This window comes from Gilbertella persicaria (genome assembly GCF_025201335.1).
Source record: "Gilbertella persicaria strain CBS 190.32 chromosome Unknown B0P05scaffold_8, whole genome shotgun sequence".
Taxonomy (NCBI): domain Eukaryota; kingdom Fungi; phylum Mucoromycota; class Mucoromycetes; order Mucorales; family Choanephoraceae; genus Gilbertella; species Gilbertella persicaria.
The window spans coordinates 418,659-441,508 of NW_026251969.1; the positions used below are offsets into that span (position 1 = coordinate 418,659).

The 22,850-nt window shown below is 36.7% G+C and overlaps 8 protein-coding genes and 1 non-coding gene across 9 annotated transcripts; 2 read left to right on the forward strand and 7 right to left on the reverse strand.

Annotated features, from left to right (window-relative positions):
* Positions 1-56: 56 nt before the first annotated feature.
* On the reverse strand, positions 57-2,060 carry B0P05DRAFT_569465 (amino acid permease-domain-containing protein; the record flags this gene model as incomplete). Its single annotated transcript, XM_051581254.1, has 4 exons — positions 57-209; positions 252-1,238; positions 1,280-1,973; positions 2,014-2,060. The coding sequence occupies 4 exons, from the start codon at positions 2,058-2,060 to the stop codon at positions 57-59; spliced, it is 1,881 nt and encodes a 626-aa protein (XP_051437632.1).
* A 745-nt stretch (positions 2,061-2,805) lies between these two features.
* On the reverse strand, positions 2,806-2,877 carry B0P05DRAFT_t25. The gene has a single exon. It is a non-coding gene; the product is annotated as a tRNA-Glu (tRNA).
* Positions 2,878-4,935: 2,058 nt separating this feature from the next.
* B0P05DRAFT_531162 (Fusaric acid resistance protein-like-domain-containing protein) lies at positions 4,936-8,788 on the forward strand. The gene is made up of 7 exons (XM_051576933.1): positions 4,936-5,304; positions 5,372-6,015; positions 6,070-6,247; positions 6,302-7,222; positions 7,288-7,522; positions 7,571-8,557; positions 8,603-8,788. Exons 1-7 carry the CDS (start codon positions 4,967-4,969, stop codon positions 8,708-8,710), a joined length of 3,411 nt encoding a protein of 1,136 aa, XP_051437633.1. The 5' UTR covers positions 4,936-4,966; the 3' UTR covers positions 8,711-8,788.
* On the reverse strand, positions 8,697-9,650 carry B0P05DRAFT_531163 (uncharacterized protein). Its single transcript, XM_051576934.1, has 3 exons — positions 9,520-9,650; positions 9,181-9,470; positions 8,697-9,131 (listed from the first exon to the last, which is right to left on the reverse strand). The coding sequence occupies exons 1-3, from the start codon at positions 9,626-9,628 to the stop codon at positions 8,745-8,747; spliced, it is 786 nt and encodes a 261-aa protein (XP_051437634.1). The 5' UTR covers positions 9,629-9,650; the 3' UTR covers positions 8,697-8,744.
* A 563-nt stretch (positions 9,651-10,213) lies between these two features.
* B0P05DRAFT_584734 (uncharacterized protein) lies at positions 10,214-10,864 on the reverse strand (the record flags this gene model as incomplete). Its single annotated transcript, XM_051582385.1, has 1 exon — positions 10,214-10,864. One exon carries the CDS (start codon positions 10,862-10,864, stop codon positions 10,214-10,216), a length of 651 nt encoding a protein of 216 aa, XP_051437635.1.
* Positions 10,865-16,571: 5,707 nt separating this feature from the next.
* On the reverse strand, positions 16,572-17,623 carry B0P05DRAFT_531167 (uncharacterized protein). The gene is made up of 2 exons (XM_051576935.1): positions 17,310-17,623; positions 16,572-17,261 (listed from the first exon to the last, which is right to left on the reverse strand). Exons 1-2 carry the CDS (start codon positions 17,592-17,594, stop codon positions 16,605-16,607), a joined length of 942 nt encoding a protein of 313 aa, XP_051437636.1. The 5' UTR covers positions 17,595-17,623; the 3' UTR covers positions 16,572-16,604.
* B0P05DRAFT_602542 (chitin synthase) lies at positions 17,603-20,725 on the reverse strand. Its single transcript, XM_051583271.1, has 4 exons — positions 20,373-20,725; positions 19,965-20,319; positions 18,032-19,915; positions 17,603-17,985 (listed from the first exon to the last, which is right to left on the reverse strand). The coding sequence occupies exons 1-4, from the start codon at positions 20,706-20,708 to the stop codon at positions 17,708-17,710; spliced, it is 2,853 nt and encodes a 950-aa protein (XP_051437637.1). The 5' UTR covers positions 20,709-20,725; the 3' UTR covers positions 17,603-17,707.
* A 469-nt stretch (positions 20,726-21,194) lies between these two features.
* B0P05DRAFT_531171 (high mobility group box domain-containing protein) lies at positions 21,195-22,052 on the forward strand. The gene is made up of 3 exons (XM_051576936.1): positions 21,195-21,716; positions 21,767-21,825; positions 21,883-22,052. Exons 1-3 carry the CDS (start codon positions 21,548-21,550, stop codon positions 21,946-21,948), a joined length of 294 nt encoding a protein of 97 aa, XP_051437638.1. The 5' UTR covers positions 21,195-21,547; the 3' UTR covers positions 21,949-22,052.
* B0P05DRAFT_531179 (uncharacterized protein) lies at positions 21,957-22,723 on the reverse strand. Its single transcript, XM_051576937.1, has 2 exons — positions 22,316-22,723; positions 21,957-22,266 (listed from the first exon to the last, which is right to left on the reverse strand). The coding sequence occupies exons 1-2, from the start codon at positions 22,445-22,447 to the stop codon at positions 22,075-22,077; spliced, it is 324 nt and encodes a 107-aa protein (XP_051437639.1). The 5' UTR covers positions 22,448-22,723; the 3' UTR covers positions 21,957-22,074.
* Between the last annotated feature and the right edge of the window lie 127 nt (positions 22,724-22,850).

The window sequence follows — 22,850 nt, forward strand, 5'->3', positions numbered from 1 at the left end:
AGGTTATTGTTTTTTATTATTATTATTATTTTTATTATTGTTATTTTTGATCATGTCTACATCATGATAATTCGGGCACCACCAAAGTCACCAAACGAATAGTTTAAATTCTTGCCTGGACAAGCCATGAACATTTGTGCTTTGGGTATACTGATTTGTCGTGAAATGGCGTCTACTGTAGCAGGTGTGAATTCACCTTGGATAAAGATCTATAACAAGTTAGTCCTTATAAAATAAAAATCAAAGAGTACCAAATCAATTTGAATCTTGGGATACATCTCGTCCAACATACGATGATGTGTTTCTAAATTTTCTGGAATATCGTTTAGATGGCGATACAAATGAATAAACTTGACATGTCCAGTATCTTCGTTCTTTTTGATGTATTGAAGTGCTTTGTTCATGACATGAGGTTCGTCTGTCTGGAGGAAGAAGACGATAGGATTTTTGCGGATTTTCTTGATACGGCGTTGGATAAACGATTCAATGTTGACAGATATGCGAGGATATCGATGCATGAAATCCATCTGATCAAAAAGCCAGTAACAGAGTTTCCAAAGCCAGCAGCGCTTCAGCATGGCCAATACGACGATAAGCACAACAGCAAAATAAATCACAAAATATTCTGCAATGTGAGGATCAATCACGATGTTGCCTATTAAACTAGCTAATAAAAGACAAAATGTGCATAAAGCAGTAGGTAATGAGACCTTGCTGAGACGAGGTAACCGTGCACGCTTGTACTTGATAACAATGTTGGCTACAGCAAAAGTAGATAAACTACCCAAGAAAGCAACAGCAAAGACACCTGATAATGAAGTCGTGTCTCCTCCTACAATGCAGTACAAGGTGATACTCAAAATCAAGAACACAAGAATGATGTATTGATGAGAACCAGTCCATCGGTTACGTACTAAGAAGAATTTGGGCAAAATACCATCACTCGACATTCTCTGTACAAGACCGATAGCACCAATCAAGCCTGTCAAGACACCAGCACACAACACAATCACAGCATCAATCATGATCCAAATCCTGAGCCAGCGTTTGCCATCACCAGCATACTGACCTAAGATAGAGACAACATTGGCCTGGTTTTCTTGAAGAATCGAAATAGGTACCAAGACAGTACATAGAAAGGTCATAGGCGTATTCAGCGCCAATAAGAAGCCAAACATGTTATTCATGACTTTAGGAAATGTGCCAGGCTTCAAGTCTTCAATATAGTTTTCTGCAGACTAATCAACATGAGATAACAAGGTCTTCTTGTGTTTCTTACCTCAAATCCAGTGACACCTAATAAACCGATACAGACACCACGGGCAATTAACAAGGCTGGGTTGGCTCCTTCCGGATCTGGTACTTTGGTCCAGTTATCGATCAAAGTACCACTACCATTTCTTCCCCACATCACAATACTTGTCACCATAACAACAGCCATGGTGATAGCATGTAAAGTAAAGATAGATAATGTTAGTGTAGAGGATTCACGCAGACCTAATAAACAAATCAAAGAGAACGCAATCAAGATAACAATCGTAAGAGCAAATTCTGTAAACTTTTCAGGTAACACCACTTCGGCAGCTAAATAAGCAGATGCGGTTGATGCCGACACGACACATGTTGCCAAATAATCCAAGATGGACAAACAAGCTGCCACAGAAGCGGCTGATTTCGAGGTAGAATTCAACATGGCATTGTATGTACCACCATTGAGTGGCATTGCCGTAGCAACTTCAATGATGATACGCTTCATAGGATACATTAAAAAAGCGATGATGAGCATAGAAATAGGTGCATATTTGCCAGATTGTGCAATACATGGTCCGATAGAGTACAGCACCGAAGCAATCAAATCGTTGCCTGCAATGGATGTAGCTCTCCACTGACCAATTAAGGACTTTTTCTCGCTGGCCGCTTGGTACTGATCAAGATCGGAAGGTTCGATCTCCATGTAATATGTACTTCCCCATCTACTCATGTTAACAGACGAAACAAGTCGATCGGACCTACCCTGCAAATTCCCAAACGTTGCTCAGGTTAGGATAGCGAGAAGGCATGTTGGACCATTTTAGTACGGTGCCTCTTGTTGTCTGTTTCTTTTGTATTTGATGAAATTCCGATTCTGCAAAGGAAGGAGGTGGTTGAGCTTATGTATGTATGTGTATTGGTTAGTAATATACGTCTTTTAAAGCTATTCAATTATGCTACCTGATTCTCTGGTGATAGAGAGCTTCTCACTGCAAGACGGTGTGCCGACGTTCTCTTTGCGTTCTACCATAAAAAAAAGGGAAAAGAAAACTTCAAAATTTTATACAAATTTTTTTCTAGCTTAAATAAAGTGTATGACAGCTAAAAAATTTAATGCATGAGTGTACATAGGAAAAACTATATTAGTTTATCTTGATAGAACTGTATGTGGTATATACTGCTTTAGGGACAATCTTCATAGCAGAAATGGTGTAGAAACAGTTCAGGAAAAAAAAACTCTAATCCAAGTATACCCTTTTTATCTTTGTAGTTCTGTTTCATTACATTTGATCATTGTATGTTATATTATACTATATCTTTTATATCTCTTTTACCTATTCAATCACATGATCAGACGACTTAAAACTTGGTGCTCATTACATGTGACTTGCTGCCTATCACTTTGGTATATTTATTGCTCTATACCTCTACAAGTTACTGCTACCTCTAACTTTGTCCTATAACAACAAACAATCATTCCTTGCTGAAAAAAAAAACAGATTCTGTCCCATTATGATACATGCAGGTCTAAAAAGTCGAAAATGCAAAATGTAATTCCCCAACGGGGAATCGAACCCCGGCCGTGTCGGTGAAAGCGACAAATCCTAGCCACTGGACCATTGAGGACTTCCATATTATATCAAGTTGATATTTCTTTAAGGTTTGTATCCAATAATACAGGTCAGGTGACAATAGAATATTTTCTAGCCAATGATATTACTGGGAAAATATTCTAGAAGGCAGTGACGTCTGTGTTTTGATATTATAAGTCTTTGATCTTTTTTTTATTTCTTTGTTATATGTTACCTGTGTTTTGATATTATAAGTCTTTGATAAATAACTTATAATCATCAACAACACGGTATTTATATCTTTTCTATTCTATACTAAAATATCTATTCTATCACTAATAAAGCAGGAAGTAATTATATCCTTCAACTTGATTGATTACTTCTTTTTCGACGAATGCCACGCGAGCTTGGCGTCTCCTAAAGGCAACTTCCTTAAGCGTAATAGATTCAGTCTAACCTTCTTTCTTTTCTTGTTTGATATTTGAGGTTTAAACCTTTTTTTGTTTGATCTATACATATAGGGAAGGTTATATTCAACCTCGATTGGCTGTTGGCGGTCGGAAGTACTAATATCTGCGACAATTAAGTAATTTATAAAATTTTATATGTAGAAATAAATATATAGTCGGACAGTCTTGTGACTCTTACAGATGGCCGACTCGAACTTTCTCATATGTCGGAACAAAGGACTTTAAGTGGGAGCGACATGCATAAATCAATTTTGCTTTTATACAAAAGGTTCATTTATATCAAGCACCAATTTCGACTATTACACATCAAAAAATTGTACAATCAGCACAACGTTTTATTACGTGTGATGATCTGACGTTAAATAAGTTCAATTACATACTAAAATATATCATAATCAATTTACATCAGAAATAGACATAAAAGAACCTCTTGTACTGAATAAGTCAATGTATCTTTTAATAGATCAAGACTTATAACCGAAATCCATAATTTACATTATTTAATTTATTTAAAGTAGTCTATGATGTTGTGAACATATATGAATTCGTATGCGTAGATCAATAAATGATGATCATGGCAAAAGACCAGATCACATCTATGGCAATTGCAATGGATCTATAGTCACTGACATTCACTCATTCTACTAGAAGTACTACATCATTCTCATAGTCAGAGATTATGAACCTAGTGACTCTGTTATTATTAATGGCCCTCATAAAGTGACAGTTAGAGCTGACAAATACATTGGTACTGGCATTTGACAAATATGTAATAGTTTATTCAAGTTCAGATCATTTGTTATTGGCTTTGGCAACTTCCTTTAAAGACATTTCTCTTAATTGTTCCTGATCTAACAAACTAATCCGTAGTCAAGAAGCTAGTCTCAAAATAATATTTTGACAGAGAAGAAAAAGTATAAATACCTCGACATTTATAGCAACTGAAAAAGATCAGATTTCTTTTGGGAAATAAAAGCCTATGCAAGTTCTAACGGACTTTCTCTGTGTTCTTACCTTTCCTCTTATTTTATATCTATTTTCTCTTCATCTCACAACATGTATAATACAGCTGTATGCTCGAATTAACGAGTACACGTTGGCTAAAGAAGAGTATCATAATTTAATTATCAAAAGTAGATGAGCATGACTTTAATCGGTGCAAATTGTATCACTCCAAAAAAAAAAAGAAAGAAAGATAAGCTTTCCGCCCTGAAATGAATTCAAGGCTATCTTTGATTGTGTCAAAAGATAACTTTGTTTATCGCTTTCAGACCAGTTTTTTTTTTTTTTTTTTTTTTTTTTTTTTTTTTTTTTTTTTTTTTTTTTTTTTTTAGATCGTGTTATTGAATGTAAATACAAATGTAAGTGCATTTGATTGCTAAAAATAACAATATATTTGTTTGCAGGAGTTAGCAAGAAGAATTTTCTTTTAAAAAATACAGCAAAAAAGGCAATTTATGACCATATGAGAAGATAAGCTTTACCAACTCTAAAGCAATGCAGAACTCGATTAAAAAAAAACAAAGGTAACTAATTAGAGGTAGAGCCATTGGCAGGTGTTATTGTTTTCTCTCGCTCCTATGATTTTGAACTTTAAATCTAAACATAAAAAGCATCACTTTATCTGATTCAATATCCTTTTTTTTTTTCTTTTCCTTCTTTTTTTAAAAAACAATGTCTGACGCTTCAAACTCAAAAAGACTGCCACGCAATGCGGTGTCTATACCTTGTCCAAATGCCACTCTGGACTCAAGCGGATATCATTATGATCAACGTATATCACCACCATTGAACGGATTTGTTGTAGGCTCAATACCAACTGCTTCTCCCTCTGGATATAGCGCATTTGACGTTGTATTAGACGACGGCACTCTACAAAAAAGAACCGTCTCACTATCAACCATACCAGACGATCCTGACTATCAACAAGGAGAAGAAGAGGAGGACAATGAACAAGCCAATCAATCGGATCTTCACCACAGAGTAACAGAACGTCACTCAGGACAAGAAAGGTAACACCCAAATTAAGGTTCAAGGGGAGTATTTAGGGATTCTAACTTTAAATAAACAAAAAAAAAGTCAAGAAATCCATGATTCAACACCACTTCTAAAAGATCAGAAAAAGAAGTCTTATTCAAGTATAGGCCCACATACACAACATTATGATTCGTCTCCAACGATCACTTCAACAGAAGAAACAACGGACTCAGATAATTCTTCATATCTATTTAAGAAGGGCAGTAACAAGCATAATTACAAACCGTTAACGACATTGAAACCGATGCCCAAAGAAAGTGGCGGAACAACAATAAAGGAGATTTACATGAAACAAGTTCAACCTTTGTTTCAGCTCACGCCAGAGCAACGCCTTGTTCTGAAATGTAGTTTTGCCTATATGTTAGGCAGCTTGTTTACTTTTATACCAGCACTCAACAGCCTCATAGGCAATAATCGTGTATCTAGTCATTTAGTAGCTACAGCTACTGTATTCTTTAATCCTGCAAAGAGCTTGGGCGGTATGGTTGAGGCAGCTTGCTATGGTTGGGGATATGTCTTGTTTGCTTTGGTGATTTGCATAGGGTCAATGCTGACAACTGATTTCTTTGTTGATCGAAACATGTTTGTCGTAGCACACTTGATATCTTTGGGTTTCTGGCTTACAGGATCTACATTTATTGTTTCATTTTTAAAAGCTCATTGGAATAAGCCTCCTGTTGCAACAGGTAAATATTTGCTCGTTATTTATACCTCAATATTCACTCAATGTACCTCTATAGCTTCAAGTTTATGTTTCATCATTATTTTCATCATTGTGGTTCGAGAAGGCTCTGCCAACCTGGGCGACTTTGACACAACTCGTATTGAACAGATTACAACTGCAGTCGCTATAGGTACATTGGTAACCATTTCTTGCTGCATATTGTTCTGGCCAGTTTCTGCAAGTAAGAAACTAAGGTAATTATATCTCTGCATAATCCTCGTCATCTGACATTTATTGTTTCTACAAAGGAATGGCCTTGAAGCAACTCTTGCGTCGTACAAAGTTCTATTGAAACTGTTAACCAAGACTTTTCTACTGGATGATGATTTGCCTGAATTCAAAGCAAACCATTCACTCAAGAAAGCAATTGAATCACACAGAGCGAGTTTTAACTCTTTGCAAAAATCACTACAAGAAGCAAAGCTAGAAGTCATTTGGAACGATGAAGTTCGTGGTTGCACAAGAGAATATGATGCCGTTGTGAAAAATATGCAGCGTTTAGCGCAATCCATGGATGGTCTGAGAAGCAGTTGTGGTCTTCAGTTTGAATTAATGCAACAAGATCAGACAGGTCAAGTGAGCAGTTCATCATTCTCATCGCTCGCATCAACACAAAAAAAGAGAAAAATAAACAAACAATCACGAAAAAAGCGTAATAAACATAAACACACAAAAGCAACATGGAACATCAAAGCAGATCATCATCGACGCAAATTTGAAGGTGAAATCAAACGTCAAAAACACCACTATGACTTGACAAAAGAACAAGCATATCACTCTGAAGAAGATAACGAAGACGACACACTGATTGAATTCATTCATACAATACGCCAACCACTGAAATCGCTTGCGTATACATGTAAACAAACTATTTATCACCTTCAAATGGGATTTAGTGGAACTCAATCACCTGCAAGGCCCAGTGATGAAACGCTAAAAACAAATTTGATCAAAGCTATCGCCTTATTTGAAGTGTCTCAACGACAAGCAGTGAAGCGCCTAAACTATCATCGTGCTCAATACCATCAAGACTCTTCTTATATTCCTCAAGAAAACGTATTTCTGGTTTATTTCTTTGTATTTAACATGATTGAGTTTGCAAGAGGATTGATTACCCTTGTAGAGTCTGTTCAGGCATTGTCCGATGCAAAACAAAAGAAGCGTTCCTTGTTTGCTTTGCTCACAGAATTTTTCCATAAAAGAAAGAGTAAGCAAACGCTCAAAAAAATCAAAGCGCATTTGTACCTAACGAGAGACACAAAATGGATACATTACACACGCCTATACCCAAAACCAAGTGGAGGCAAATGGTGCTTAAGGTCTGGCGCATCTCTTCGTTATTCAAACTTCAGAAAGTGAGGTATGCTACAAAAGCAACGATTGCAGTCATTTTGCTTGCTTTGCCTGCTTTTACAGACTCAATTGGCCCTTGGTTTCGTGAATGGCGTATGGAATGGGCCCTTATTACTGTAAGTTTAGAAATACCTTGTTCAAGTATGACTAACCCATCAAAAAAGTTGATGGTCGTTATGACAACTACTGTAGGAGGAACAAATCTGGTAGCTATTTATCGTATTTTTTCTACTGCATTAGGATGCTTTGTTGCCATGTGTCTTTACCTCTTATTTCCGGGAAATATGTATATTCTCATTTTTGGCACTTGGTTGTTCTCTATACCCAATTTTTGGATTATTCTCAACCATAAACATGGAAAATTTGGCCAGTTTACACTGCTTGCTTACAACCTGGTTATGCTTAACAAATACAATGATAGAGATACAAATCGGGTACAGGCAACTCAACTTGCCTTACAAAGATGTTTTTCGATTTTTGTCGGTGTCATTTTTGGTCTGTTTGCCACAGCTTATGTTTGGCCTTATGAAGCACGTGTAGAACTTCGCAAAGGAGTATCTGATTTCTTATTGAAACTAGCTTGGCTTTACAAAAAACTTGTTTCTGTTTATTCTGAAAAACCTCAAGATAGTGATCCTCAACAGCTGCAATTAGCAAGAGAACAAAAATCGCAAGCGCTGATGGATCTGGAGCTTGGATTACAACGTGCTTTATTAGAACTTCAAGAATTGTTGAAACAGACACCCAATGAACCTCGGTTGAAAGGTGCTTTTCCTGTATCGACATATAGTGATATGCTGGCTTCACTCCAAAATATCACGGACAAGTTTGCTGCCATGCGTGCTGTCATTCTAAAAGATGCATGGTTTGAGCAAGTACAGCGTGACTTCATTGTGCCTGTCAGCCAAGAAAGACGCGAAATGGTAGGCAATATATTACTCTACTTTTACATCCTAGCTTCAGCTATGAAACTCAAGACACCATTACCGCCTTACTTGCCTCCAGCAAGAAAAGCATGGGAGTCATTGATTTTGCGATTACGTCAATTGCCTGTTGTACAATCAAAGAAACTATTAGAAAAGGATCATATTTATTTGTTTTATTATGTCTATGTTACTGCACTAGAGGACATCATCCGAGAATTGGATAAAGTAAGTGAAATATTTAACTAAATACTCATACTGACATTTAATTAGCTTGGTGCTAATATGACTTTGTTGTTTGGTGCCATTGTGCCTGAGGAACAATGGGATGGCTTGTTTGAAGACTATGATATCGAACAAAATAACAAGACGATTTCTTAGTCTACTTTTATTATTATTATTATTATTGATAAAATTAAGCAGTAATTGTATCTTCTCGTGGAGGCTCTAAATTTAAAGCAGCAATTGGATCATTTGTAACTTGTGTTTCTATATTTTGTCTGGGTTCTCGTAAGAGATAGAAGATACAGATGTTTTCCTTATCATTCAAATCTTTTTGTACATGTACTTCAAATCCATACTTCTTGAACCAACCCAAAATGTCCTGGCTCCAAACTTCAGCAAACACAGGTAACTGTACTTCATCTGCCTTTTTTAGCACATATTGTAACAAACTCGTTCCAAAATGACGTCGTCTCTCAGCGGGTAGCACACCGATAAAGTTTATTGAGAGGTGATTACGGTCGCCTACAATCTTCTTTTTCATTTTAGTCAAATTACGATGATGTGCTAAGATGGCTTTCTATAAATGCATGAATAATCCAATGTCTCTTGTTGTTGAGCAATACTACCATGGTTGCAATACCACCTAGACTACTCCAAAGTTTTCTTTTACTGATGGCATTATTGATTGCCAAAATATCACTATTGCCTTCAGACCAAAGTAAGATACCTTTACAACCATTGATTTGGACCGCAAATTCACGACTTTTACTAGCTGCTGCCCTGATCAACATTTTAAACATGTCTTGATACGTGTCATGTTTCTTTTTGGGATCTTTCATTGAACCCGTGATCCAATTCAATAAAAGGCTGTCAGCATAAGCTTCGACTAGTATGGATGCTGCTTCATTATCAGCCTCTAAACAGAAGAGCATGAGTACATTTTTATTTCATAAGCGACACATTACTTTTTATGATAGGACGAATGTTAACATAAGGTTCTAAGGTATCAATCGTTAAGCGTCTACTAAGACGATGTTCTTTCTTTTTGACTATCTCTAAATTCTTTATCGACATGATGCAATATTGAAGAAAGAAGACTAAAAGAAAAGAAAAATAGGGTTTTATTTACAAGGACATAAAAAAAATTAGAAGGGCCTTGTGTTACACCTAACCTACTCCTTTTTTTCTTTAGTGTCAAGGTACAAAAGACGCATACTATATTTTATTCTCTACATATATAATGGCCATGTAAAACAATCATTTCTTGGCCACTTTGACGTTTAAAGCTGAATAATATCCTTTCCATTATCTTTTTTCAATTCTGATAGAGTAAATGAGTGTCTTTAAGCGTTCACTCTCAGCCATTCTTATTTTCTTGAGTGATTCAACAAGCCGATCAGTATCTTGTGCTTTTATGTTTAATGAGTTGTGTGAGACGCTTGAAGCTTCAGAATTTGGTGTAACAGTACTATCAGGTACGTAATTGTCACTCTCCTCCTCTTCCTCCTTCTCTTCGTGCTTTCTGTGGAGAGAAAGGAAGGTTACAATATGTCCACTTTGACCACATTTAAAGCATACTTTTGTATTCATATAGACTGGGCATTCTGTTCGTATGTAATGTTCTTTCTTGCAAATATAGCAGTATGGAGAAACATGATCTCAGGTTAAGACAATTCTTCTTCTGTCACCAATCCAGTTAACAATAGGTCTCAAAGCTTCATCAGGCTCAGGATCTATGTCTAAATTAAGATAGGCATATCCTTTACCAACGAAACATTGACCTTCCTTCAAAAGACCCAGCTGAAGTACTTCACCAAAAGAAGCCAAGCGTTGTTTAAGTTGCTCTAACAGTAGCTTGGGATGTATCAAAGGTAGTTGCTCTATTCTGATACGTACAATATGAAGATTGGTAGGCAAGCTTTTGTATCCTTTCAAAAGTGTTTTCGTGTCCATTCTGAGTCCATTCGTAATTAATTGTTGATAAGTATTGCTCTGAGTATCCCACGATGTCTCCAAGAACGTTCTTGACTCATGTGTCCTTTCCTCAGGTTGTCTTCCGCAATAAACAATATTTTCCTCTGTATTGAAAGAGTTTAAGTACTCTTTAAGTTTATCTCTATCTTGAATGTGTGTTGTTTCAATAAAAACACTATCTTGTCCTTGGCCTCTCAACAAAGGAAGGTCATATCCTTTAAACAGAGTAGTGTCTTGTGTAGCAATAAAAGGTTTTTTATGAGGTATAGGAGTGTTTGTTACAGAAGATGCTGAAGACGCGCTTGTTTTCTTTTTGTAGCTACCATGCTTCTTCATATTTTTGAGAAAAGAAAAAGAAAAAAGAGTTCTAGTTTGAACTTTTTTCTTTATTTATGTATCACATACAAGGTTGTTTATTTTTTTGTGTAGCTCAAACAGCAACATGTCATATCAAACACTTGTTTAGAAAAAAAACACAAGATTCTGATCTTTTATTAGTACTTTTCTCTCTCTTTTAGATGTACTTTAATCTTCTTGTCTTTACGATGTATAAATCATAAATAGAAAGGCAAATAAGGTCTAATCCATGAATCCAGTTTGTTTGTAATACCATCCTCTGAGTTGGGTATTCTGTTATGAAATTACAGTGTTACAAGCCAAAGTAATGGTGCTTTGCAACAAATATAGAAATTAAGCAGAGCATGAGATACATAAGTGATATTTACTTTAGGTTATAAGGAGGAGCAGAGAATAGAAGGGATATAAAAGAGAGAAATAAGTTAGTAACAATATGACCAACCAATACTAAGCTGTGATTGATACAAATAGTGGCTACATCAAATATTACTTTTGTTAAGTAAACAACCTAAGCTTTTATTCTACATGGTCTACAGTATTATGCTTTGGGGAACTTGTTCAAGGACAGAAAGCATTAAAGACATCCAATATTTTTTTCTGTGTGGCTGCATAACCATCAAACGCGTTCTTATTTTTATTTTTTGACTGTCAAGTCAGACGCGCTTCTCCATTTCAAAACTGGGTTTAACTCCCCCCTCCCCCTTTTTTTTCCTTTATTTCTTTTTCTTTTATCTATAAACCATGCAAAACTCACCTTCAAGGGACCCTTTATCTACACCTAATGGCTCTTGTACGTGTGACCTTTACCTCATTATATGTATATTTATTATATTCTAGGGAGAACGCCATCCAGAGACTTAAATCTGTTTCGTAAAAGGCCTCGAGATGACAGTCGACGCAGTATTCTTTCTACGCGTGATTCCATCTTGTCGCGCTCGTCCAATACACCCAGTCAACATCACCCTCATAAACGTGCTGCTATGGCAACCCTAGACAACAGACACTCTTCTTTTTCAACCGAGAGTGAAAAAGGACGCCTTGGTATGCTCATCAACTCTTTGGATGAATTCGAGACGTTTTTTCATCACCAACTACGACTGGGCAACGATATTAAACGACAAGACATGGTCGAGTTAAATAAACAGTGTCAGCGTCGTATTGAGCAGTTAAAACAACAGATTGCTCAGGTATCTGAAGACGAACTTACATCCGAGGATGTGATTCGAGAAGCACAAGAGAAGATCAAAACCTACTTCGAAGAAAGTCATTCATTGAAGCGACGCGTTTCTGATGTGACTATGGAGCGAACTGAACTCGAGAATAAGATGAAAGCATTATCTAAAGCACATAGTCATCAAATCAGTACATTAGTGAATGAGCTCGATAAATACAAGCAGCGTTTAAAACAGTATGAGTTGGGTGAGGAGGGCATTCACCATCAACCAACGCCACCTAGTGAAGCTATTCAAAAGAAAGCACAAGAAGATGCAGAAAAGGTAGTCAAGCTTGAACTTGAGATGCTTCAATTAAAGACACAACACCAAGCAGAAAAAAGAGACTTAAAAGAACACATCAGGCAGCTTACAGAACAACTAGACAATGCAGAAGTTGCACTGGAGAAATCCACTACAGAACTAGAAAGAGCACGTACTGAATTAAGCGAGTTACAGCACAAATTGGAACAAGAGACAGCTCATGTCATCCAATGTCAAAGAGATCTCAACAGTGAAACATCCTTTAAAAAAGAATTACAACAAACAGTGAACAAGTTGACAGAAGAAAATGAAGAACTGAAAGCCAAAATGGAAGAACAAAAAGACTGGCGTCAAGTTGCAGAAGGTTATGCTCAAGATGCAGACAATCTAGAAAATAGAGCGCATGATTTATCGTCAAAAATACAAGAATTAGAGTCTAAGCACGATGAGCTTGTTAAAGAGCGTGATTTGCTATTGCAAGACAAAGACTCGAACCAACAACAGACACAGTCTCAATTGGCAACCTTACAGCAAGAAAACAAACGTCTACAACAGCACCTCGAGAAAGTAGAGCATGAAAAGATATCTGCAGATCAACAGGTCTTGAAACTAAAAGAACGCATAACATCTACCGAATCTGAGCTATCGAAGACCCAAGAAGCACTTTATGAAGCGAAGAAACACAAATCTGATAAAGAAGAAGATTTGACTGGACAAATAGCACAAATCAATTTAGAAGTAGCCGATGCTGAGCGTCGCATTCATCAATTAGTTTCTCATCTTGAAGTGGAGCGAGGACAAGTCAAACAACTCAATGTGTATTTAGACAAGGAGCGCCTAGAGAATCAACATATACGCAGTGATTTAGAAACACAACGACTTGAAAACAAGCAACTCAAAGCACAATTAGAAAAAGAACAGTTTGATAAAAAGAGATTGACAAGTGAATTAGACGAACAACAGACAATTGTCAACAAGTACAAACTCACTGTAGAGCAACTCGATACTCAGGTTGTAGAATTGAAGCAAACAATCGATCAAAAGGTAGCAGAGAAAGCCAGTCTTGAAAAGCAATTGAAGCACACCACATCACAGCAGTTTGAGAGTGTAAATACAGAGCGAAACGGACTCAAACGTCAATTAGAAGACTTGAGGCTTGAATTTGATCAAATGTCTTTACAAGTCAAAGAAGTCAATTTGCAACTGGAACAAACAACTCAAACACTTGAAAAAGAACGCGCACATAATAAGCAGCTTAAGACAGACCTCAGTCATGAACGCACTTTTGTTTCTCAATACGCACAAGATTTAAGAAAGACAGAATCAGAGCTGGATGATGCAAAGAATCAACTGGCCATTATCTCAAAAGAAAAGACAGCATTACAAGTAGATTTAGATCGCTTATCTCAAGGAAACAAGCAGCACTCGGAGAGTCATCAACAATTGATGGCAGAAAGAAACGAACTCAAGCGCAAAGTGACTGATTTGACACATCAGTTGACAAATGTACAACAATCACGTGATGCTCAAATCAAGGATTTGGAAAGCGATTTGCATAACCAAACCATTGATTTACAGCGTTACGCTGATCAATTAGAGCAAGCCAAGCATCGCATTGAATCTTTAGACAGAGAACTCGTTAAAAAGACAATGGAATTAGAACGCGCTCATTCAGAACTTGAAGATCATCGCCTAAGAATGCATCGATTGGAAACTAGTGAGGAATTAATCCTTGATCTTAAAGAAAGCAAATCTCATCTGTCCAACAAACTTGATGAAGCTTCTTCTCTTTTAGCCAAATTAGCTACCGAAAGTCGTCAAAAAGAGGCCGAGATTTCTAAACTCGAGTCTGTTCGATCAGATACCCGTGCACGTCTTCAAGAAGCGCTTGATCAACAAGCAGCGTTAGTGCGTCAAATAGACACATTGGCATCAGAACTACAACAAAAAGACAAACTCTTGGGCCGATTTGAAGAACTAAGCGAAACATTGGATAAAGCAACAGACCGCGTGCAAGAACTCGACCGCTTGTTGGAAGAAAAGAACCAAGAGATTGATCATCTTCAACAGTGGATGGGTCAAAAGATAGAACAGCTTGAGTCACGTAACCAAACACTTCGCAATAAACTTATATCGACTGAAAAGATGCTCGAAGAATCAACCAAGGAAAACACAGAACTGGAAAAGACTCAATCCAAAGTAGAGTTGTATGTTCAAGAGCTCAAGTCATCACTTAACAAAAAAGAACGAGAGATAAAAGAGACACACAATGAAATGACCAAAAAGCACACGAAATCAGTACTTTGCAGACAGACTTGGATAATGCATATCGTCAATTACAGGATACAATTCAACAAAACCAAGTATTGCAAGGTGAAGTGAGACACATGGCCACCCAAGAAAACGAAATGAGTGAGCGCCTAAGAAGAATCACTGTTTTGGAAAAAGAAGTAGACGACATTATGAAGGAACTCGATATGGCTACCGAATTCAAAAAGAATGCAGACGAAAAAAGTAGAGCATTGGAGGCTCAATTGCTTGAGAATATACAACATCTTCGTCGTGCAGAATTACTCAAGTCTGAAGCAGAACAACAGGTTGAAGAATTAAGCATATCTATTGAACAAGAAAGAAAGGACAAAGAAGAATCGCAGCGTGAAGTAGCCTATATTCGCAAACTGTTGCAAGACACTTGGAGAAAAGCTAACGAGAGCAAGAAATAATTGACTGTACATAATAATAAAATACCCTCTCTTTTTTCTATCTTTTAAGAGTAGTAAATCCTGCTCGCAAATACTCTATAAATCAAATGGTGCTGTAATAGGTGTCTAGTTACTAGTCAATATCTATTGAAAAAGGCTACTCTTGTATTAACTACAGTGTAAAACAAACTTTGAATGCATATTTGAAGGCAATGCTCAAGTTAAGTCGCTTTTTTTTTTTACTTAATAAACTCGTTTTCTTTTTGCCAGAAGAACTTGGAGATGGCGTTACCTGATTTCGGTTGGATGAGACCTACGTTGGGTCATTCTAAAAATTTTCTGATCGAGTTTTATTTTTTTCATCACGGACATCCATGGATCCTTCATGAGTCAAAAAAAATGAATTTTACAAAACTGCCAAACCAATTGTACCATTCGACTTCTTGATTCCAAAGAACATGTTTTGAATGAAGAAACGGACTGCTTTGATAATGTAGTTGTCGAGTAATGGTCCATCAAAGATTGGCTTGTTTAAGCTGTATTTTGGGGATTTTTGCTCTAGATGGCATACGAAATGTGTTAGTAGTGAATCCTTCTAAAGCATTATATGCTATTTCGAGTGCTAAAAAACATGGAGAGATAGAAAACTAGGCATTTTTCAACGTAAATGTGGGAGTAAATGAACATAGAACATACTAGATGACATTGTGTGCAGATTGAAATGGAAGGCAATTCCAATTCTTCTTCCCTCCGCAATCAAAATGGCAGTGGCATACCTTTCATATTATCCTTTCTAGTTAATTTGCAGCATAATTGCATAATACAATTCCGTATGAATTGCGCCTGTCTCTTGAGTGCCATTAGGGTAACTTTACGCGGAGCAATAATAAAATCTTTAAAAAAAATGGAGCTTTTGCTGAGAACTGTTTGAAGACGTGGTTATGTGGCTTTAGTATATTGACAAAAGTTGTAGATCTTTGCTTTCTGAGTTTGCTGATACAAAAAAGACTGCAAAGTTGTCGCTAAAATGTTGAGCAAATGGGCAAAAATGGTCTGAGGTTTTTCGCCCCTATCTCATCATCTTTATAATGCAATTGCCAAGCAAACACATTCACCAGAAACTACAGCTTCAGACGCACATTTTGGATATTTAATCTTGTAGCGTGAAAAAGAAGATCACAAGTTGTCAAACTCAAGATTTCCACAGATAATATCCTTTGGTCGAATGGTCATTTTGGCCATTTTTTACAAGTCGCTTTTTTTGGTTCAAATCAACTCCAAAGGTACCATGGATGTTAGTAGACGATATCTATAGGTATTTGGGTTATTTGTGCGTGCATAAGTAGGCCTTGCCATATCTTCATTTGTCCGAGAAAAAGATGAAGATTTGTATGAATTGTTTATTCTTAAATTACTTATTTGTCTAGTAGCTCTGTTACCTGACTAAGCAGGGTGCTGCCAAATTCCTTATTCACATACGAATACCTAATAAGAAATACACTAGAAGACTAAAAGGAAATATCTTTTATTGTAATAGTTTTATTAATGAGATGCAAACGTCGATAAAATGTCAGTTAAAGTAATAACACCTTTCAATTCTCCAGTTTGATAATCCATCCACCAAAGTCTATGAGCTTTACGAATAACAAAAGCGGACATGACTTGAGACAAAGTAAAGCGGTCATGACAAGTAAAAGGAGGAATCAAATCACCATGGCTTGATTTCAAGTACATAACAACAGGTTTCATCAAAGATTCCCAACGGTTTCTGTTCAAGCCTCTGACATCTTGAGCACTAATGTCTGTGATTAAATCACCATTATCATCTATGACAGGCAAGGCACTTATGTGATCATCAGCAGCTAATTTCAAAAAGGCTTCAGCAGCAGTGCACTTGTAATTGATATGTAACTTGACGCCATTGGACTTGATTTCAGAGATAGGCAAATCCAAAATAGTAGAGCCAAGTTGATGGTTAGAGGCTTGAAAGAAATGGATTAAATCCATTTGAGAGAGCAAGACATGAATACCTTCATGTTGAATCAAGACACGATGAGTCTTTGCAGAACTAAAGAGAGAAAGAAGTTCAGAAAGATTGTCAGATGACTTGAGTATTCTTAATGGTTCTGTGATACTGATTGCATTATGCAAAGGCATCAACAATGCATCGCTATTGGTTTGTAAGGTATCCAGAGAAACCTAAAAAACAAGTAAATTTCTCACGTTGATTACACCAATTAATAATACCTTTGTGCTTAACAATTTTAACAGATCCAAAGCACTTACGATAGCCACATACTGCTTTTCACCTTGTCCATTTAAGTTATAGATGGGAACAGACAAGATATCTCCAGCCAAAAGTAAATCAAATGCTTCTTCCATAGTAGAAGTCAGAGGTAAATCCAACAATCCACGATAAGTGGGCTTTACTTTATTCAAAACATCACCAACAGTGTTTGTTTGAATGAATTGATGAAGAGGGGTATCTTGTTGAAAACGATGCAGATTAGAAGATAAAATAGAGGCGGTCATGTTGAAGACTTGGAACTTGGGTTCTGTTGAAAGTATGAAGAAAAAAGAATAAAGAAAACAAACAAACGAAAATAAATAAAAAATTTTTTAATGCCAATAGAAAACCAATATGGTCACGTCAATTTGCGGTAAAAGACGCTGCTTGGTATTCTTGGTTGGATTTTGCGATTTGCACGAGTTCCTGTTCGCTCAGCTTCCCAGTCTTCCCAGCGCTTAAGAATTAAACGCTTATGATCAAACTGACCGTCAGAATCACCGTCAGCATCACCGTGCGCTTCTCCCTTTCTTTCACCCACAACTACTCGAGTAGCGCCCCACGAAAAATCATCAAAATGCCAGAAAGAATAAAGAGGGAGGATCATATTCCAGATAGGCAAAGCACATATATAGACTAAAAATATGATTAATGCATGTCTGTGATTTCTCTTTTTACTTACTAATTAACCACAAAACATAAATGAGCTTGAATGTAGTGAGTATAATAAGAATAGCAGGTAAAAACAAGACAGCAATCAATAAGCCTAGTGATTGCCATTGAGGATTTGGAGTGATAGCTGTCTGGACAATGAGATAGATAGACATGACAATAGCAGCGGGAAGTACAAGTGTGCCGATCAGATCAATAAATACAGAGAATTGCATAGACAGGAACGATATGCCACACAAATCAGACACAAGTACCAATTCCATCAAATTATGCACAGTTGAATTAATCCAACGACGTCGTTGAGAGAGCAATACGCCAAATTCATCAGGTACAATAGTACGACATCGCGCTTGTGGTACAAACATCATTTGTCGTTTAGGAAATGTACGCAACATTAATGTAGACAAGAAACGATCCTCACCCAAAAGTAGTAAGTTCTTTTCATGCAATGTAGTAACCACGTTCTGGTTGTATTCAAGAATAATATCAGGACTAGCCAAAATGGGTACCCAAGAACCCTTCTTGGGTGATTTGATTCGATACATGCTAAAGCATCCAGGTAAACAAGTGACCATGCCAAACAAGGACTCAAATGCTTTAGAGTAATGATGTGAAATATAATATTCAAACACTTGAATAGCCGTCACCCAAGAGGCTCGTTTGTTGGCGATACGCGTCTCACCACATAGCCCCATGATTGTGATATCGTTTGCCATAGCAGCCATCATATATGTCAATGCATCAGGCAAAACTTGTGTGTCTGCATCCACCATTAATACTGTCTCGAATTTATCAGGTGTAACACCTTTCATAAGCCATGTCATTTTCCAGAAAATATCATAATCGAGCTCAGTTAAGCGATCGTTGAACAAGACACGCTGGAAAAAGGACATCAAAATAACTTGAGAGTCTCGTTTACCACGATTCCCAGCCTTAGACCCTTGCTGTTCTTCTTCTGTGCCGCATTTGACAACCGTAATACAAGGAACAGACTTGTAATGGCCCGCATATACCTTAGCCATATTCAATTGCTTTTCACCGTCAGCTACTGCAAGGTAAGAACAAGCTTTGGGGTTGGTCATGGCAGGTGAGATATCCATCATATCAACCACAATATCCGGTGTGGATCTTGTTTCTCCTGCACCTGTGATTAAACCGTCAGCAATTACAAAGAAGATCTTGTGCTTGTCTGAATAAGTTGTGCTGGCCAAGCTATCCATTGTAGTCCTTAGTCCTTCTTCGCCTTCAGAGTAGCAAGTAACAAGCATAACAGTATAAAGCTTCGTATGAACAATATCTGTGCGATTGCTGATGGTATTTGTTTGAGAAGAAGAATTTGGCATACGAGCGGAATCTGTCATGAATCGATAATCGTTGTATGGGCCAGGAATATGATTAGCAGGATCATCATTGCCTCCTTTAATTGAACGCCAAGCGAGCCAATTGGATCTACCACCGGGCTTGACAAGACGATGCGAAATAAACCATTGAAAGAGACAAGCCATAGAATACCGAATAGCAATAATGATTAGGATCACAATAAACAGAACAACCATGATAATGTTGTCAGCAATGCAACTGGCCACTTCTTCAGAAGCAATGCCTGCACTGTATCGAGCCAAAAGACATGCTTGTGCATGCTTCCCTGCTTTTGTATAGGATAGGGCGTACGTCATATCATTACCTCGGTTCGATTGAATGGTTTTGCCTATTCCAGGTAGCAATATACTATCATCAAGATAGTGTGTCAAATTGACTACCGTGTTACCAATAAGGCCAAGGTTATGAGGACGGATGTCCATCCATTCGAAGCTGAGATAATTGCCATTGTTGCTGTATGCATGCAAATCGGCCAATAAAAGACATGCACCATTCAATTGCTTCAATGTATTGCCTAACTCCATTATAAGTACAAATATGTATAAACCAGCCTTTTGTTTTACCTGAATTGCTTGTCAGATTACAACTAGGTAAAGTAGGATCAAGGCCATTGTGATAGAAATAAGCGCAACTGTTGTCTGTATCACCATCAAAGATTGAGCTCAGTTCCATGCCTCTGAAATCCGTCGTCAGATTCAAAGAATGAAGAGCGAAATAATTTTGCATCGTATCAAAGTTATACACTTGACCAAACACGTATACTTTATCTTGTCTAAAGATGGCGGCACGTCTTCCTCTACTATCTTTGGTTGAATAAGGAAATGTCAATTGATTAGAAGGGCAAAGATTAATGTTTAGACCGTAAGTAATATAAGCTAAAGCACCACAAAGAAAGGCTACCAAGTAACACAGGGCAACCTACACAATAATTAGGATTTGTACAAATAAAGCAAAAATAAAACAACACTTGCTTTTTCACGCCAAGCTTGTTGCATCCCTTTGTTTGGTTTGTTAAAGCAGAAGCGAATAATACAATTCGGAAAGCAGCAGGTACATATGAAGGCTATCCATGCCCACCAGTTATTAAGCACATTTGGTTCTTTTCTTTTTTTTATTTTTTTTTCTTGTACGGGCTCCTGTCTATGATAATTCTGTTTCTGCTGTGCTAGCTTAGTCCTCAAATGGTCGGGCAAAGGCTGAGGATACTGTCTGTGAAGCTTAGGGTTTGAATTGATAATACCAGTTCGAGGTCGTTGACGTTCAGGTCGAGTCAATGACTTGGACCTATTCATATTATTTGCTGACATGTCAAAATAAACGAAAGGAAGAAGAAGAAACGTTTCAATTTCTTGTTTTCTTCTTTTTTATCATGTTTTGGTTTTTTTTTTTTTTTTTTAGATACCAATTCAATGCATATCGCTTTGTATGGAAGAAAGGACAAAAATCAATAAGAATATACAATACAAGTCCCTTTTTTTTTTATCTAAATTAACATTTCTTGTACTGTGCCTGATAGAAGTTGATACATATAAAAAGCATTTCAATATCAACGTACTCAAACAAACGTCAATCTTTCTGTCTCCTGAACATGCTATATGTACCTCTTGTTTGTTTTAGCCGAGGCACAAGATCAATTGTTGCGTGAGCGAGCGCGCACTTTTGAATTCGGAAGTTTAATACATACGTGACTGAAAGAAGGTGAGTACGCCCATGATTGGTTCATAAATTAACGTCCAATTTTTTAGCTGAATAAAAAAATAAGGAGGGGGGAGGTTTTATAGTGTGCGGGTTTTTTTTGTTTTACAGCGCTTTTACTCACACATTATATTTTTAACGCACTCTAAAGGTAAGCCATACACTCTACTTCTTTAAAGCCTATACACGCTATACACTGCTTATACACACAAGTAAAAAAAAATATTTTTTTTATTTTTTTATTTCATTTCCTACTTACTCTTTCTCACTTGAGAAAAAAACGTGGTTTCTTTTTTTTCTTCTGTTTACTTGTTGGTCATCTTCTTCTCATCATCTCTTGTTGGTACTTTCATTTTTTATAAGACACATACACTTCTTTACCTCTATGAAATTTAAAATCCGCATGAATAAAAAAATGTTGACCTTGTCTAATGATTCCTTCTACAAATAGATGCCCAAGGAAACTCAAAAGGATACTAAACGTGCTGTCGATAAGGACGACAAGAAGAAGCGTTCCAAGAAGGACCCCAATGCTCCCAAGCGTGGTTTGTCTGCCTACATGTACTTTTCTCAAGAACAAAGACAATCTGTTAAGGATGCCAACCCTGGTGTCACCTTTGGTAAGTAATGTATGATAGTTTATCTTGTCTCTAACTTTTAATTTTTTAAGGCCAAATCGGTAAGCTTCTTGGTGAAAAATGGAAGAGCATGAGTGATGAAGAAAAGAAGGTAAATTTTTTTTTAAAAAAAAAGATTATATGATTCTATGCTCATTCAATCATATAGCCCTACAATGAAAAGGCTGCCAAAGACAAGGAACGTTATGAACAAGAAAAGGCTGCTCGCGAATAAACACGCATATTTCTTTATTCCTATGATTGTTTACACCAATTCATGGCTCATTTAATAATAATAATAATAATAATAATAAAAATACACGCGTTTTTTATTAAGTATACTTTTTGATTGGTTAAGTTCTTACTGTTTTTTAGAGTCACCTTGTGTTTTGAACTGCTTTCTGCGTTCTCCCATTGCTTCATATCGATTTCTTTCTTGACGTTCAGCATCTCTTGGTTTGGGCACATATTTTGATTTCAAAATACGCTTGACTGCCTCAACAGATACTTTAAATTCTTGGGAAAGTTTGACTGAATTATAAACTTCTGGTTGCTACTGACATCCGAGTTAGTTTGTTTATTGTCTTGAACATTTTTCTTACAAGAGCTGCCAAAGTACGCATCTTTTCCATAGTGGGCCTTGAAACCCGCTTCTTAGGTATCCATTGTTCGTTTGATTTTGTCGTTAATGATCGAGTAAGTATAGAATAAGGATTTTTTGTAAGCTTGAACATGAATAAAATCAAAAATGAAAAGAAAAAAGTGTTACAAGGGTTCTGTTTACTCGCATAGTGCGGACTTGTAATTGCATTAGAAACATTTTTTATTTTTTGTTTTCAGGGACACTAGGTTTTGATCACAACAAATGTGTTACCATTGTATATGGCTATCAGAGGAGACTTTACATACAAAGAAAGAATTGATAAATAAAAAGCAAGACAATGGTTTTATTCCCATGTCTTGTATTCTGCAGTAACAAATATGGCTTTTTTGTCTATTTTTAACTTAACAGGTAACACGTTACTTACTACAGTGTTTTTGGCTAAAATTAGACGACGTTATTATTTCTTTTTCTTTTTTTTTTGACGAAACGTAAATGGAAAGTTAGTTTTTAGATGGATATGCGTACTAACGTTT